Raw genomic sequence first — 18,470 nt, 5'->3', positions numbered from 1 at the left:
ACTCAAATCGGGTAAATGCAGCCTGCTCTTTCCATGTGGGTGGCACATTTCGTGGTGCATGCAAGTTTAATGGTGGGCCATAACATTAAAGGCGGGCGCGTGGGGGACCTGTCTGGCCTAAGTGGGAAAAGGAACCATCAAATTCGCTTATAAAACCTCTCTGGCATGGGAGCACATGAATTCCAGAGCCATGGGCACATGGAGCACATGAATGCTTCACAGTTTGTTGTTTTTCTGCGGAATGCACATTTGGAAATATGCCCAGTCGACTGCAAAAAGCACAAACCTTCTTGTTTCCAAAGGAGTGCTAAAATAAATTAACAAGTCCTCAAAGGCAGGCCTGTTCCAGTCCCCACCTCAGATAGTCTCAAAGGGCAAGGAAGCCAGCGCAAATTTATCAGCAATTTCAGCAGACGTGTCTAAAGAGTGCAGCAGCTACCTTTGGGCTGACCAAAATTCTGGCACCTTGGCTGAGTGTCCTGGAGCATGCACAGACATGCTTGACCTCCAAGGGGGATGTAGCATTTCAAAGACCGCAGGGCAAATGTGCTCCTGAGCATATGCAGAATCCTTTTCCTCTGGTGAGATGTGGGGAATCTTTGGCCACCCCAGCTCTTGCTATACTGCAACTCCTGCAACTCCAGCAAGCAGGAGTGCAGCAACATCTGGAGGGCCAGAGGTTCCCCACACCTGAGCTAGAGACTCTGCAGGTATCTGTGGATTCTGGAGTCCCAGAATTCGCCTTAGGTGTATTTTTTTTCATGGATGTTAGTGACTTCACCTGCCTGATGCTGCATAGGGGGTGACCTAGGATGAGATGGCTGGCAGGTACTCATGCTATGGCCTGGCTGACTTGCACACTAAACGGGAGACGAGTACTCAGTGTGTAATCTGATCACAGTGAAGAACGGGAGCAACTTCCCCAAATCTCTTGCTAAGCAGCAAAACTCTGCTTTGCCTGCTGGCAAATATAACATTGAATCACAATGGTACAAAATAACTCAGCAAGCTGACATTTATCAAGAGTTAAACAAAGGTTAGTATGCTAAATATTATTTCCAATTCTAGGTAGTTTGCTATTGGAGAAATACCATATATGATTATAAAATTCTAAAGCAAAAATTATTTTAAAATATGATTTCATTTCTAGATCAGACAGACAAGATTTCTTCTACTATATATTTCTTTCTTTATCATATACACACAAAGCTATTTTTAAACAGGAAATATTTTTGTAACCTAAGGGCTATTATACAAATCCATACAAATGTTCATTTTGTTACAGTTCTGTTAAGTTGTATACAAATTATAAAGATTCCAAGTTTTTTAATGTTCTGCCATGAGTCTATCATTTACTAAATTCGCGAGTTTTGCCATTACTGCATATTCTCTTTCCATGCATCTATTCCAGGACATATGTTAGCCAACACCACTCTGACTGAAGTGGTCATATAACTAAATAGTTCCACTGACGATTTCACAATACAGTAGCTGAAGGAGTCATTCCCAATGACATAGTTTTGGGGTCCAGTGCAAATTTAGGTTTTTTTTACATTTTTCCATTTCGAAATGAACTTTCCTCCAAAACTTTTTGGTCTTTTCACAGCCATTTGTACTTCTGGCTCTGTTCTGGTCTCTGAATGGAAGCAGGGTTCGTATCCCACTACTGACACCCGTGTCTGTTGACCCTGAGCTGCGGATTCCAGATTTTGGCAGGAATGGGTAACTCAGCAGCATTTTAAAGGAAACAAACGGTGATTCCGCGGAGCTGTTCTCGCAAGAGAGGCGCCTGCTCCCTGCGCCCCGCGCCGCTCAGCGCTGACGCGGAACTAAAGTTCCGCAGTTCTGTTTCCCGGAACGGCCGCTTAAGGCGGAGGACGCCCGCACCGTGGGGGGCCGCAGGAAGGGCGGACGCGGATTGGCTGCCCCGGGGACGGGGGAGCTGCGCGCACGGGAGCATGGAGACGGTGACCGAGGGAACGTGGGACTCGCTGCCCGTCCGGCTGAGCCCTGGCGTGGGACGGGCCTTGCGGGAGCTGGGCTTCACGCACATGACGCCGGTGCAGGTAGGCAGCGGGGACCGGGAAAGGGAGCCGGCTCTGATCTCCCTCCTCGGGAAGGGGGTGGACTAGATGGCTCCCTGGGCCCCTTCCAGCGCTACACTTCTGGGATTCTTTCCTTAAAAGAGATGAGAGCCAGCATGCTCGTGAGCGCTGTATATTATGCATATGTGTGTTTATCTAGGTATACAGATGTACACGTGTAATGCAAAGCCTCCAACCCAAATGAGCCTGGAGTTTTGCACCAAACCCCCTCTAGGGTTTTAGTCGTCTTTGGCATGTATTGCTCTTGTTACTGGTGCCCCCCCCCCTTTAAATCATGGCTCTTGGATGGAATATTAATTATGTTGCATCCCGGCTTGAAGATGATTGTGGGAAAGTGTGAGTTAGAAATACAGTGGTACCTTGGGTTACAGACGCTTCAGGTTACAGATGCTTCAGGTTACAGACTCCGCTAACCCAGAAATAGTACCTTGGGTTAAGAACTTTGCTTCAGGATGAGAACAGAAATCGTGCTCCGGCTGCGCAGTGGCAGCAGGAGGCCCCATTAGCTAAAGTGGTGCTTCAGGTTAAGAACAGTTTCAGGTTAAGAACGGACCTCCAGAACGAATTAAGTACGTTACCAGAGGTACCACTGTAAGTAAGTTCTGCTTTCAGAGTAGTTGATTGTGTACCTTTGCAGTCCTATGTATCTTTACTCAAAAGTAAGTATGCTTGACTTCTGGCAAGGCAAGATGGCAAGCGCCACGGCCGCACCAGCACCAACAGGGCTCTCTAGCTGGTCCCCACGCTGCCAACGCCACCACCACAAGCAAGGGAGAGCCAGGGGTGCCCAATACGAAGATCAAGAGGGCTGTGCCTCGTACATAAACACCATGAAACTACATTGTCTTCCTACAAGAAATACACCAGGGGTCAGCAAATGACTTGTTAGAAATCAACAAAACAGTGATCAACATTCTAGACCAGGGGTAAGCAAACTTTTTCAGCAGGGGGCTGGTCCACTGTCCCTCAGACCTTCAGACTATATATTTTTTTGGGGGGGGGGGAATGAAAGAATTCCTATGCCCCACAAAAAACCCAGAGATGCATTTTAAATAAAAGGACACATTTAGAAGGTGATTGGGCCGGATCTGGCACCCGGTCCTTAGTTTGCCTACCCATGTTCTATACTCAAAACAACGCTTCTACGAGTGTGGAGGGGAAGACTCCAGACTATTAGCAAACAGGTGTAGGAAACAATCACTCAAAACAAGAATACAAATACTGTTTGGCACTGAAAATACAGCTAAAGGTAAAGGGACCCCTGACCATTAGGTCCAGTCGTGGCCGACTCTGGGGTTGTGGTGCTCATCTCGCTTTATTGGCCGAGGGAGCCGGTGTACAGCTTCCGGTCATGTGGCCAGAATGACTAAGCCGCTTCTGGCGAACCAGAGCAGTGCACGGAAACGCCATTTACCTTCCCGTCGGAGTGGTACCTATTTATCTACTTTCACTTTGACGTGCTTTCGAACTGCTAGGTTGGCAGGAGCAGGGACTGAGCAACAGGAGCTCACCCTGTCGCCGGGATTCGAACCGCTGACCTTCTGATCGGCAAGTCTTAGGCTCCGTGGTTTAACCCACAGCGCCAAATAAGCTTCTGTTGTGATAGAGTTCCATGAATGGTGTCGCAAGTGAGAAGGACCTCTTCCCAGTCATAATGTGCCTCACCTCTGATGGTGGAGCCATACAGCAAGGATTTTGGTGCAGCTTTAGCCAGGTTGCATATGGGCAGGCTGCAGTGGTCTCCCATTCATTCGGGTGCTGATCAGGTCCACCCCACACAGCTTTACCAGTACTATGGCTCCCATACAAAGTAATGCTTTCAGAGCAGCCCCCATAGTGGTTAGAGTGTTGGACTAGAATCTTGGAGACAGGGTTCAACTCCCCACTCAGGCATGGAGCCCACTGAGTGGTCTGGGGCCAGTCACTGTCTCTTAGCCTAACCTACCTGTCAAGAATTGTTGTGAAGATAAAATTGAGAGGGGGAGAACTTTGAGCTCCTTGGAGGAAAAGTGGCATATTTCTTCTTTCTTTGTTAATTAAGTTAATATCCTGTCCTTCCTCCAAAAGAACTCCAGGTCGGCAAACAGCAAGAGATAAAACAAAGAAACATCTTAAAAACAATTCCAGTACAGTGGTACCTCTGGTTACGTACTTACCGTATTTTTCGCTCTATAAGACGCACCAGACCACAAGACGCACCTAGTTTTTGGAGGAGAAAACAAGAAAAAAAATATTCTGAATCTCAGAAGCCAGAACAGCAAGAGGGATCGCTGCACAGTGAAAGCAGCAACCCCTCTTGCTGTTCTGGCTTCTGTGATAGCTGTGCAGCCTGCATTCGCCCCATAAGACGCACACACATTTTCCCTTACTTTTTAGGAGGGAAAAAGTGAGTCTTATAGAGCAAAAAATACGGTAATTCGTTCCAAAGGTCCGTTCTTAACCTGAAACTGTTTTTAACCTGAAGCACCATTTTAGCTAATGGGGCCTCCCGCTGCCGCTGCGCCGCTTGAGCACGATTTCTGTTCTCATCCTGAAGCAAAATTCTTAACCCAAGGTACTATTTCTGGGTTAGCGGAGTCTGTAACCTGAAGTGTCTGTAACCCGAGGTACCACTGTACTGGGAAAGCGTAAAAGGCTTGTGGAAAGAGGAAGGTCTTCAATAGGCACCAAAAAGGCAGCAGAGAAAGTGCCAATGTAATAAATTTATGTAATAAATAAAATTAAAGACTAATGTTCCAGCAGCATCATCTGCTTTACATCACCTGCTTTAATAGAAAGATCATTTCCCCAATATTCCCTCTGCCTGCAGTTCTCTTTAAAACAAGGTTTGGGGGTTTGTGACTCTTTATAAGTCGTTGGACTGCAACTTCCATCATCCCTGCCCTTCGTCACGGCTAGCTGAGGCTGACGGGAATTGGTGTCCAACAACATTGGCCGGTCACAGGTTCCCTATCCTGTCACTTAGCATTGCCCCATAATTTCTTTTTCTGGTTTTTGTTTGATATTTTAGTTATGTTGACCGTTTTTGGAAATTTATTATAGGTTTTTATGTGAATACCTTGATTTCTTGATGGGCATTGGAATGTGGATTGTTACATATTTTAATACTGTTGGAATGCTTGGATTAGTTAGCCATCTTGAGTTCCTTTTGAAAATTACACAGGGACTAAGTTTTAAAAATGAAATAATAATCCTTTTTTTACACTTCTGTCTCTCTTCTAGTCTGCAACGATTCCTTTGTTTATGACAAATAAGGATGTGGCAGCTGAGGCGGTAAGTGTCTTGCTGCTCAACTTCCCTGTGACTTTTGGCCTTTTGCTGAAAGAATTATTTTTAATGTCTCTTGTTTTCATGTCTGCAGGTAACTGGCAGTGGAAAAACTTTAGCTTTTGTTATTCCAATCATAGAAATTCTTCTCCGACGGGAAGAAAAGCTCAAGAAAATGCAGGTAAAATGTCACTGTTCTTTTCTGCCCTGCTTTTAAAAAATAGGAAGATTGGGAGAATAGTTTTGAGCAATTGGTTCCCAGGAGCCAAAGGTCTTTTATGCTGGTGCCAAAGAACATTGATATTTCATTTCTGTTTTCTTCAGAGGGCTAGTGAAAAAGACTTGTCAATTACATAGCTTATTTCCATAGTTCTAAGGGCTTATTTATATATTTAATTTATATACCACCCTATACTCAGAGGTCTCAAGGCGGTTCACAGTTGTAGATGGTTTACCTACATCTGACCTAAGAGTGGTTTTCTTACCTAGTGCATTCCACTGTGAACCATAATTTGCACTCTTAGGGCAGAGGAAGACTGAAACAACGAGACTGAAAGTGCTGTGATCTCTGAGGTTTCTCTTCAGTGACTGTAGCATAGCAGCAGTTCAAAAACTGCAATGTTGGAATCACTTGACTGGCAATTCCATCACTGCCATTTCTTCTTGGGAATCAAGGTGTGTTGAAGCCATTTGTCTGAGATGAAAGGAGGCTGTGGCTGTGGAGTGCTTTAATTTCTGGCAGGCGCAGGTAAGCAAGTCACCTTGTGCAATTCCTTGAGGGAGGAGTCATAGCTCAGTGGTAAGGCATCTGCTTTGTATGCAAAAGGATCCGGGTTCAAATCCTCAAACCCTGGAGAGCCACTGCCAGTCAGTGTAGTCAGTATAGATCAAGCCAATCTGCTGGCCTCTAGATGTTGTTACACCTTAATTCCCATTAGCCTCAGCCAGCATGGCCAATGGTCAGAGGTATGATGGGAGTTGTAGTCACCCATGAGATTGGCTACCTGTGGTGTGGACCATACTGAGTTGGATGGACTAAGGGTCTGATCAATATGAAGCAGCTTCTTAACTTCATATGTTTAGCATGGTAAAAAGGAGACAGAGGAGATATGATAGCTACCTTCAGAAATCTAATGGGCTGTTGCATGGAAGATGGAGCAAGCTTGTTTTCTAACACCACCTCCTTGTCTAAAGAAAAGTGCTCCACAGCTGCAAACCTCTCCTGTCTCTGGCAGGTAGCCACAGGCTACTTCGTTCCCCAAAAGCAGAGAGGCAGCAGCAGTGGCGCATCCAGCCAAACAGCTATGGTGTAGCAGCTTTTGATTCACCCCTATTTGACAGCCATACATAAGGAGCTCAAAGTGTGTTGAGCCCCTTGTCATCTGCATTTCTCTTGATCCTCAGCCACTCTGCCATCACCTAAATTCAATTGAAATCCGCAGAAAGTGCTACCAGTTGCATTTGTTCAGGATGGAGGAGCGGATTGCATTGAAGAAAATAGTTGGCCTCTATATTTCCCTCCCATTTTCTTTCTGATGTTTCAGGTTGGTGCTGTCGTCATCACTCCCACACGAGAGCTTGCCATTCAAATAGACGAAGTGATATCCCATTTCACAAAGTATTTCCCACAGTTTAGGTAATAATGTAAATGATTCTTATATAAATGATTCTGATTGCTAAGAAGCTGGGCATGATGGCTCACTCTGGTGGCTTTTTTGAATAGCATGTGTGTGCTTTGTTTCAGCCAGTGCCTTCTAATCGGCGGAAAGAATCCCATGGAAGACGTAGAAAGATTCAAAGAACGAGGGTGAGTTGCTGACTGGCCAGTGCTGCTGAAATCTTACTACTTGGGCATCAGATTTTCTGAACTCCTTCGAGTTTGAAATTACTATGTGTCCTGCATTTTCTGGGTAGAATCCTAGCTCAGTAGCAATTCCATGGATCTGCATTTGGGATTATTCAACCAGTTTGTCCCAGTGTAAATATAGGAGAAAAGCAATGATACCATGTTATCATTGGACCATCTTGGGAGACTTGGTCCCTGCCTTGCTGGCCTTTTCCCACCTGACCTGGGAGGGCGGGGCCCTGACTTGACTCCAGCTGCAAAGCTGAGGCTGCTGAACAAACTCTTATTTAGGTGTTTTTTTTGGGGGGGGGGTTGGTGGTTATTGATACTATTTTTTTGTATCTTTAGATATTATTGAGATTTATTATAGCAACTCCCCAGCCCCTATCTGTCCATTGGGTATGGACAGTGCTGTGCCATTTGATCCTTGTTGGTCCTAGTAATAATTTGATCTCTGATAGCTCAGTTAGTAGAGCATGAGGCTGTTAACATCAGGGTTGTGGGTTTGAGCCCCATGTTGGGCAAAAAAGATTTCTGCATTCCCTTTCAACTCTACAATCCTAAGATTCTAAGCACATGGTTGACTAGCTTAATTTCAGTGGAATTTCACAAAAGCAGTTTTTGACATGCTTTCATATTTCGTTCTCTCTTATTACTACTGGAGCACCAACAGGAGCTTAGAAGTCATAAGATTTGAAAATGTCACTTTGGTTCTCATTATTTGCATTTTGGGCGTCTCAAGCATTCAGCAAGAGCCTGGTGGCAGTGGAGTAAAAGGTTTTTGTGCAAGGGGGAGGAAGAGGTGGCAGCTGTGTTTGTGATATATGCTAGTGCACAGACAGAGAACATCTCCTTTTCCTTCTTGATTTCTTTCTTGATTGTATTGATCCCAGTTCCAAAAAGATTGGATTCTCCTGTGACTTTCCCTGCAGTTATGAACTTTCCCCCAAACCAACCATAAAAATGAGGTTTTTCCCTCTATACCCAACAGTGGACACATCCTAGTAGCTACTCCAGGCCGTTTGGAGGACATGTTCAGGAGAAAATCAGATGGGCTGGATTTGGCCAGCTCTGTGAAATCTCTGGATGTTTTGGTCTTGGATGAAGCAGACCGGCTTCTGGATATGGGCTTTGAAGCAAGGTATTTGCTTTGGGAGTAAGGGGGACCTTCCACCAGCACCTTTGATGGTTGCCTGCTCTTGAGCTGGATTATAAATTTCATAATAGTTAAATTGGAAGACATCTGATTGAGCACTTTGGGACTAAGAAGTATGGATGGATGGATCAGTTTATTGCCATTCTGTGACAGTTTTGCTGGTGTTGAGTGCATTCCATCTTGCTTTCTGTGGCTTTTAAAAATACTACCCAAAAATTTGCTTAAATTGTATGCATTTCCCCCTGAAACAAACATTGTGCATGTACTTGTCCCTGAAACATATATTTTGTACACATTCCCACTCTAAAACAGAATATATGCATTTTTTAACCAAAACTGCATTGCAAAATTTGGAGAAGTGCACAATCCAAATGATAACTGTTTTTATCTACATGTTAATCCATATCATTAGCATTAGCTTGGTTTCCTTTGAAATGAAGACTGAATAAAGTTCTTCGCTTGTGTATCTTTGGCCTTGATTCAGAAGAGCTCTTCTGACCTTTCTAACTGTGTTCGCTTGCAGTTTAAATACCATTCTGGACTTGTTGCCCAAGCAGAGACGAACGGGGCTCTTTTCGGCAACTCAAACTCAAGAAGTCGAGAACCTGGTGAGGGCTGGTCTCCGGAACCCTGTCCGCATCTCGGTGAAGGAGAAGGGAATGGCAGCGAGCAACACTCAGAAGACCCCCACCCGCCTCCAAAACTACTACATGGTGAGGATGGCTCTATAGTAACGCAGGAAGCTCCCTTCAGCCATGTCAGGTTCTTGGAGTTTCCCCCAGCTCTCTAAAGCAGAAGTTTCTTTGGGAGGTGAGAAAGTGAGAGGAAGGAGAAAGTCCATTGTGCAAGTCCATTGTCCTTGCCCGACTAGGACAGCTTTGTTGGCTATAATCCTATAGCTCCTGCAGCCAGTCAGACGCTGCGCCTTGGTTTTCGAACATTTTCGGAAGTCGAATGGACTTCTAGAACGGATTCTGTTTGAGAACCAAGGTATGACTGTAATTGAGATTTTTTTAAAAAAAAATTTTGTTAACAGTTGCAGTCTAAAGGGAAGCTTTCAGATTGATCTTGAAAAGGGTTTTAAGGAGGGCTTTGATCGGCTCTGGTGTTTGTTGTGTGTTTTTTTTTTTTAAAAAATAATATTTATTAAAATTTCAAAAGAAGAAAAATCACATTAATAAGAAAATTAACAATAAAAAGGAAAAATACAAAATACAAAAAAGAAAAAACAGTTAAAAACAATTCCATCTTTTCATCACTTCTTTTACATTTACTTGTTTCCCGGACCTCCTCATACCTCCCTCTTTTGTATTCCAATTCAATATGTTAATCCAGCAATTCCTTTCCCTCCTTTTTAATCCTAATCTTTAATCTTGATAAATTATAACATTAAATTTTTACATATTAAAAACCAATTTTTCCATATTTTTTTATACCATTACCGCTAGAAACCGCTTAACTTCAATCCGTCATCATTCTAACATTCATTAATTTTACAATATTTCTGTAAGTAGTCTTTAAATTTCTTCCAATCTTCTTCCACCGACTCTTCTCCCTGGTCTCGGATTCTGCCAGTGTTTTGTTGCTTCCCGCTGCCATCTATTTATCCCTGCCTCTTTATCTTTCTGTCCTCCTCTTTTTAGATCTGCAAAGCAGAAGAAAAATTTAACCAGCTGGTCCACTTCCTTCGCCAACACAAGGCAGAAAAACATCTCGTCTTTTTCAGGTGATGCTAAGGGCAGGGAGGTCCTTGAACACAGGGCTGGGGCAATCTGTGGCCCTCCAGAGGTTGCTGGCCCCTAAACCCCATCATTCCAGACTGTTGAACATAATGGCTGGGGCTGATGGGAGTTGGGGGTCCAGCAATGGGGGGGACGGGGACAGGACAGGTTCCCCACCTTAGCTGTTCAGATATATCTTCATCCGGGAAAGAAATACCCATGACATGATCAATGTCTCATTCAGCATTGAGAAATGGAAAGTAGACTGAAACACATAGAGAAATATTTTTGGTTTTGTTTTGTTTTAAAAATAGAACTATCTGCCACCCTAAGCACTCTAATTTGTTGGCTCAGTAGCTAAAGGGGTGTCCTCAGAAGTTCCTCAGAATTACCGTATTGGCCTGAATATAAGTCACACCTTTAAAATTCAAGGGGGGAAAAGAAAAAAAGACAATACCCGGATATAAGTCGCTCCCTTAAAATTCCGCAGGCACTCACACCCGTTCCGTTTTACTGTATGTCTGTTTTAGCAGCGATATCGTAAAAGCCAATTTTTGTAAGGTTGCGAATTTAAGCCGCACTTTTCACTGTCAGAATTTGGGAAAAAGTGAGGCTTATGTTCAGGCCAATACGGTACCTTCTGGACTCCAGCTCCCATCATTTCCAACCATCGGCCATCCTGGTTGGTGCTGGTGAGGGTTGGGATGTCCAGCAACATTGGAGGTTCACAATTCCTGTTGTAACAAGTCAAGGTTCCATATTGCCTCAGTGGCATGGGGCACTGCTGGGAAACTCAGCTTGAAGGGCGTGGAGGACAGATGTAGAGGGACTGATTCATTTAGATTTTTAAGTACTCTGGCAGAGCATGGCGTCAAGGAAGCCGCTCTTTTCCAGCTTCAGCTCCTTCGTCTGCAATACTCTGAGGTAATCATACTCTCCTGCCTTGAGCTCTGGTCAAAGTAATTTCACCCCTCTTCGGATCTTGGCCTTTAGACCGTCAAAAATGAAGAATCGCAAAGCTGACCCATTTTGTGGCATTTTGTTTACACTTCCAGTACCTGCGCTTGCGTGGAGTATTTTGGGAAGACTTTGGAATCCTTGATTAAGAATGTGAAAATAATGTGCATCCATGGGAAAATGAAACACAAACGGAATAGGATCTTCACGGAGTTCCGGAAACTTCCGAGGTGAGATGCATTTTCACAAGGACTGGTTTAGCCAACTGCTATAAATATGTGTGTGTGTGCATCTCTCTCTCTCTCACGCACACCCCCCCAACACATATACATGATTTAGGTGTAAGACTGTTGGGGAAACTGCTAAGACTTCAGGATTGTTTGCTTCAGGGTCATTTCCTCTATTTCTAATGTTCAGTCTGCAACTGTCGATTCTTCTGTAGCCAAAATAGTACCATCCATGTACAACAGGGAGATATCAGCAGACTTGGCAGAACTCAAAGGTTTGCAGAAGTCCCAAGCATCTTTAGAAAACAAACCCTAAAAGTGGCGGCTGGGCAGGCAGGCAGGGCTCAAAAACACCCCAGTGAGGACTGAGCATGCTCTGTGGCTACAGAATGTTGATAGATATTTTTTTTAGGTGGGAGGGGGAAATAGAGTGGCTGGATTCCTCATCAGCGCTATTCCACGCTGCACCTTTTTGTTGCAGGACCAACGTTCTGCATATGGGAGCCAATTAAGTTGGGAGAATCACTAGGTTATTTCACTTTTATTTCCGTCCCCTCCTAAAACTTTGCATTTCCCCGTGATTTCTTAGTGGCATTCTGGTTTGCACGGATGTGATGGCCCGAGGCATAGACATTCCAGAGGTGAACTGGGTTTTGCAGTGTGACCCTCCAAGCAATGCAAGGTACTGAGTGTTTCTCCCCTTTCTTCCCTTCTCTTTAAGAAGGCAACCAATCTTTAATGGCCACTCTGGTTTATGGCTGCAAAAAAGTGGGAAGTAAAGTGTCTGCTGAGCTCAGCAGTGATAGCATACAAATGTGGGGGCCTGTGCTGGCCTCCAAGGAGGTGTGCCTTTTCCTTGTGTTGAACCACTTTCCCCCGCTGTTCCAGTGCCTTCGTTCATCGCTGTGGCCGCACTGCGCGCATCGGGCACTTGGGCAGCGCACTTGTCTTCTTGCTTCCCATGGAAGAAGCCTACATCAGTTTTCTAGCCATTAACCAAAAGGTGCGTGGGCTTCTCTGTTTTCAAAAATGGAAAGGGAGAATGCTTCCAGGTTCCACTGAGAATGCAGTTCATGGGGAAGGAATACTGACTGTTCTACAAAGTCCTCTACATCTTTTAGGGACCAGGAGACCTAAAAGATTGTCTCACTCCTTGTATGTAACCATGCACTGTGCTCTGCAGGTGAGGGCCTCCTGCAGCTCTGTCTTACTAGATCTGTTCTGTACAATGTAGGGATGAAGCCTTTAGTGTGGTGGCACCTGCTTTTCAGAATGTGTCAGAGACAGGTGCCTTCTACTTCCCCTCGGTGCCTATTGGAAGGACTTCCTTTTCCAATGGGTCTTTTATGTGGAGATTTGTATCCTAGTCTGCCTCTCTATTGGATGTGAAATTGTTTGCTTACTGCTTTGGAATGCTCTATGGGAGACAATTAATAAATGAAATTAATAAATACCGTATTTTTCGCCCCATAGGGCGCACCGGCCCATAGGACGCACCTAGTTTTGGAGGGGGGAAATAAAGAATTTTTTTTTATTCCCCCCCCCAGGTGTGGGGCTGGGGCGGGGGAAGCCCGAGCTTTCCCCGACCCCAGCCCCCAGAACAGGCAGCTCTCCGCAAGCCTTGGGAGACCGGCGCGACTTCCCGCCGGGCTCCCACACCTTGCATATATCTGCCTGAAGTCGAAACCAGGTCGGGGAACAGCGGGATGGCGGCGCTGCGCCTCCCCGCTGTCCCCTGAGCTTGTGGGGCTGGTGGCAGGGAGAAGCGCACTTCTCCCCACTGCCAGCCTCCAAACCAGGTCGGGGAACCGAAGCCCAGGGCGTGCTGTGCAGCGCGCCCCGGGCTTCAAGATGCAGGCTGCTATCCGCAAGCCTAGGGAGCCCGACGGGAACTCCCGCGGGCTCCCAAGGCTGGCGGAGAGCTTCCTGAAGCCTGGAGAGTGAGAGGGGTTGGTGCGCACCAACCCCTCTCACTCTCCAGGCTTCAGCGAAAGCCTGCATTCGCCCCATAGGACGCACACACATTTCCCCTTCATTTTTGGAGGGGAAAAAGTGCGTCCTATAGGGCGAAAAATACGGTAAGTAATTATTGACAGGTGTGACTTTTCCTGCTTATGCAGTACTTCTAGTGGGGGAAAATGCACCTTCAGAAATTCTCCCTTCTGCACAAATCTTTGGCAAGCTTTTTTTGGGCAAAGATGATGTGCAAAAAAGGTCTTCTGACTTGCAAAATTCTTCACATGGTATGTCATATTTAAAAGTAGCTGAATTAAGGGGTGCACTTCCAGTGTCTTGTTTCAGATAATTTGAAACTGGACTCCTCTTGACAGTGTCCCATGCAGGAAATGAAACTGCAGAGCAACGTGGCAGATGTCCTGCCGAAGCTGAAGTCTCTCAGTCTGGCTGACAGAGCTTTCTATGAGAAGGGGATGAAAGCCTTTGTATCTTACGTGCAGGCATATGCCAAACACGAGTGCAACCTGATCTTCAGGATGAAAGGTAATTTGCACTAGGTGTGTGTGTGTGTATTTTTGCTGGCCGTTTTGATTCAGGAATGCTCTCTGGCAGCCGTCACCATCCTGGTACCTTCCACAACTTCCCATCATCAGCCCAAGCATCAGGGAGTTCTAGTTGAAAACATCTGGAAGGCCCCCTGCTGGCATATGCTGCTTTTTACTGAGTCAGACCATCGGTCCATTTAGTGCAGTGTAGACAGTGCTTCCTGGCAGTGGCTTTCTTAAAGTTTCAGACAGGCGACATTCCCAGCCTTTACCTAGAGATTTATAATTTATTTATTAAATTTGTCTTGCTCTTCATCCTAGATTGAACCCAGAACCTTCTGTATTGAAAGCAAATGCTCTACCCCTAAGCTGCGCTGCCCCTTCTTGACCTCTGTCTCTGGCTAGAGACGTAGCTTCTCACATGCTTTGTCTTCTTCTTTCCTTCTCCGCCAAGGCCATGAGGAAGAAGTCTAAAGCCTAAGCTTTTGGCTTTGATTAATCACAGCTTGTCATTTCATGCAAACCGAGCAAACTGGTTGATTTTAATTATGGTTTGTAGAAACAAGCCAACTTCAAATCATGTGTTGTGAAGTCAGCTTGTTTATCAAGCCGGGGCAGAGTTTGGTGTGCTGAGCCTTGCCCCCACCTCCCCTTCAGCTGTAGGGTGACCGAGGGAGAGGCGGCGGGCAGAAGCAAGCCTCATGCTGCCGTTTTGGCAGTGCAGAGCCTGCAGGCGTCAGAGCCACTGTGTGAGATGCGTGGCTGAGGCACACTGCAGGCCCCACAGTAAGTTAAGATGAAACCGCAAGGTATGGTTCTGATGTTAACGCTAATCTGGAGTTTGTCAGAAATAGAAGTTTCTGATCTCTTCACAGCCAGGGCTTGCTGATGGTCCTCCCAACCACAGTGAACCATGGTTTATCCCATGGGCTGCCAACATGGCATCCATGGGCGCCAATAGCCAACCTGTCTATGGCACCTCCTATGAATTATCCCTTCAAAAATTCACAATCCACAAGACTTTTTTCCTGCTAATTTTCTTGTTTGCAGTGGCTGAGCATCTCCTAAATCGAGCACTCTCCCTTCCATTCTCCACAGAGGATGGGTGCAAGGAGATACTCTGTGAGCAAGCATGGAGGTGGCTGATGCAGGTGCTTTCTCCATTGGGGCACGAGTGGGGCATGCTTGAACCATTTTTTTGAGTCTGCCTCTCTTTCTCCCCTTTTAGATGCAACAGCCATTTCATGTGACTGGTGCCTATGGTACTTTTTGTGACTGGTGCCTATGGTACTTTCTCTAAATTCCAAATGTGCTCACTGGCCCCCAAAAGCGTGATGGTCTGTTTTATTGTGACATCCCAGCTGGCCTGTGTAGTCTCTGCTTTGTCACATGGTTTCTGTATGTGTCTTGATCCATCCATATACTTTTCTCTCTCTCTTCTCCCCCGCCCCCTCTCAACAGACTTGGACTTTAGTAGCCTGGCCCGCGGTTTTGGTTTGCTGAAGATGCCACGGATGCCGGAGCTGAAAGGCAAGTGCTTTTCGGACTTCACGCCTGTTGATATTGACACGGACACGATTGCCTTCAAGGACAAGAACAGAGAAAAACAGAGGCAAAAGCTGTTGGAGCAGCGAAGGAAGGAGTGGCAGGAGCACGGTGGGCAGAGAAAATTCACCCGCAACAAAGCCTGGTCCAAGCAGAAATCAAAGAAAGAGAAGAAGAAGAAAATGACAGCCAAAAGGAAAAGAGAGGAGGTGAGGGGAGTGTTCTACCATGTTTATTTTATTTTTGATTGCATCTAGGGCTAGTAGACCTATTAAGAATAAAGAGTCATTAATTTCAGTGGGTCTACTCTTTTTTGAGAGCCAGTCTTGACTGAAAAGGGTGGTGGGGTGGATAAAGAAATACTAGGAGCATCAGAGGGCTTGATGCACTTGTTTGGGGGAAGCTGGAACTACCGTATTTTTCGCTCTATAACATGCACCAGACCATAACACGCACGTAGTTTTTAGAGGAGGAAAACAAGAAAAAAAATATTCTAAACGAAATAGTGGATATATGATTTTTGTGGTTCATGCTGTGGCCACAGACATGTGATCTGTCAGTGAGTTTGGAGTAGCCCAATGCAAAAATCCTGAGGATCCATGTAGATCCATGCTTTGTAACCACGGAGGAGGGAAGGAAGGGGAACCATGGATCCTCTGCTCACGACTGCAGCAGATTCCCCCCCGCCATCCGTAGGCATTCACTCCATAACACGCACAGACATTTCCCCTTACTTTCTAGGAGGAAAAAAGTGAGTGTTATGGTGCAAAAAATACGGTATGTGTCTGTCATAAGAACATCAGGAGAGCCTCCTGGATCAGCCCAGTGGCCCCCTAGTCCAGCAGCCTCTTCTCACAAAGGCCAACCAGATGCTTCTTTTGGGAAACCTTCAAGCAGGACCTGAGCACAAGAGCTCTTCCCTCCTGCGGCTTCCAGCAATTGGTATTCAGAAGCATTGCTGCCTCCCAACTGTGGAGGCAGAGCCAAGCCACCATGGCTAGGATCCCTCTTCTCCTTCATGAATTTGTCTAATCCTATTTTAAAAACATCTAAGGGTTCCATATTTGACTGCGCTGCATGAAGCACTTTCTTTTATCCATCCAAAATCTTCCAACGTTCAGCTTCATTGGGTGTCCACGAGTTCCAGTGTTAGGAGAGAGGGGAATTCCACTACCCGCTTTCTCAATGCCCTGCATAGTTTTATAAACTTCTGTCATGTTGCCTCTTTCTTGCCTTTTCTCCAAACTAAAGAGTCCCAAACGCTGCAACCTTTCCTAATAGGGGAGTCGCTCCACCCCCTCGGCCATTTGGTGGCCCTTTTCTGAACTTTCCCCAGCTCTAAAAGGTAAAGGGACCCCTGACCATTAGGTCCAGTCGTGGCCGACTGGGGTTGCGGCACTCATCTCGCTTTACTGGCCAAGGGAGCCGGCGTCCAGCTTCCGGGTCATGTGGCCAGCATGACTAAGCCGCTTCTGGCCAACCAGAGCAGTGCACGGAAACGCCGTTTGTCTTCCTGCCAGAGCAGTACCTATTTATCTACTTGCACTTTGAGGTGCTTTCGAACTCCTAGGTTGGCAGGAGCAGGGACCGAGCAACGGGAGCTCACCCCGTCACGGGGATTCGAACCACCGACCTTCTGATCAGCAAGTCCTAGACTCTGTGGTTTAACCCACAGCGCCACCCACTTCTACAATACCCTTTTTGAGGTGAAGCGACCAGGACAGTGCACAGCCCTCCAAATGCAGCTGCACCATAGATTTGTATAATGTCATTATGATGCCGGCAGTTGCCGCCCAAGTATTTCTGTGCCCTGCTACGCTCTAGTCTTCTCCCCCTTTTCCTTGCAGGGTTCTGATGTGGAGGACGAGGATATGGAGGAGCTCCTGCAGGACACCCGGCTCTTGAAAAGGCTCAAGAAGGGCAAAATCAGTGAGGAGGAGTTTGAGAAGAAGCTGCTGCACGGCGTGAAGGAGGCCCAGGCAGGAGGCTCAGACTGAAGGGTGAAATGTTGAGCTGAACTCTCCTTTTTGATACAAATAAAACTTTATATGCACAAACCGAGTGCCATTTCACTCTTGATATTGTTGCTGTTGGGGCCTTATGTTACAGCAGCCTTGTTCAACTTGGAGCCGTGCAGATGATTTGGGCTTCAGCTCTCATGAGCGCCAGCCAGCACAGCTTTCAATCAGGACAACTTGAAGCCACCGCCTTCTGAGCCAGACCACTGATGAGCTGCTACAGGGGATTCTTTTAACAGGAAGTGCCAAGGATTTTGAGCTTGGGAAAGTGTGGGCTTTGCCAGGAAGCTACGAGTAAGGACCACTTTGCTGTTAAGATTTTAAGCATCATGTTGCAAAGGCTCCCAGATTTTTCCTCCCACCCATGTCTTGCAATAAGTTGCATTCTACAAAGCCAGTGGCACATTCTTGCTGGGTAACCTTGTCCCAGTTGCTGTGTTTGTTTATTTTTATTTATCTATTGAATTTATATGCCACCCTATACCCGGAGGTTTCAGGGCGGTGTTGCAACCTAAACCTACTTTGTTGGACTGTGATGAGGCTAACAAGGGAGAGATCGTGTATCCAGCTCCAAGCTCCTTGTAGGAAGACTACCTGGCCTGAGGGATTGACTGTAAGTAGTCACTCCCTGGCTGTCTGCTTTAAACATTTTGTGTCATTCCTTCTGAAAAGTCTGGCTTCTCTTATCTAAGAGAATTGAGGTTCAGATCATCAGCCACCAACTGTTCTCCATCATCTTAAGCCTGCCTTCTTAAAAGATATATTTTAAAAAATATATTTTAGTATTTTTTAAAAAAATAGTATTTTATTAAAGCTTTGTCATAATACAGTAAGATAAAAGAAACTAATCTAAATAAAAACAGAGAAAGCAAAAGCGAATTCCTCTCTTAAAGGCAGCTCTTAGTGTTTTGTCTCACACAGAAAGTGGTAGACCCACCCAGCTTTCCTTTCTTCTCCCAGCCTCTCCCCCTGGGTGGTCTTCCCTACCTCCCACTCAGGGTCCTTCTATCCACCCACCACCTTCATGTGTGTGCAATCCTCAATAATGGCCCAGAACAGAAGACCTATGGTGAAGGGTCGGTAATAAACTGAATTACAAATAAAATCTAACATATCTGAACCTTCTG

The 18,470-nt window shown here is 45.8% G+C and overlaps 1 protein-coding gene across 1 annotated transcript; it reads left to right on the top strand.

Annotated features, from left to right (window-relative positions):
* Positions 1 to 1,894: 1,894 nt before the first annotated feature.
* On the top strand, positions 1,895 to 18,468 carry DDX55 (DEAD-box helicase 55). The gene is made up of 14 exons (XM_080985165.1): positions 1,895 to 2,066; positions 5,328 to 5,378; positions 5,467 to 5,553; positions 6,917 to 7,008; positions 7,117 to 7,179; positions 8,210 to 8,359; positions 8,898 to 9,087; positions 10,018 to 10,100; positions 11,151 to 11,282; positions 11,869 to 11,961; positions 12,168 to 12,282; positions 13,610 to 13,778; positions 15,242 to 15,534; positions 17,173 to 18,468. The coding sequence occupies exons 1-14, from the start codon at positions 1,959 to 1,961 to the stop codon at positions 17,320 to 17,322; spliced, it is 1,776 nt and encodes a 591-aa protein (XP_080841291.1). The 5' UTR covers positions 1,895 to 1,958; the 3' UTR covers positions 17,323 to 18,468.
* The last annotated feature ends 2 nt before the right edge of the window (positions 18,469 to 18,470 follow it).

Source organism: Podarcis pityusensis, assembly GCF_964106645.2.
Source record: "Podarcis pityusensis genome assembly, chromosome: 16".
NCBI lineage: Eukaryota > Metazoa > Chordata > Lepidosauria > Squamata > Lacertidae > Podarcis > Podarcis pityusensis.
Note: the sequence above shows the minus strand (reverse complement) of the source record. Positions and strands in the feature narration are given on the sequence as shown.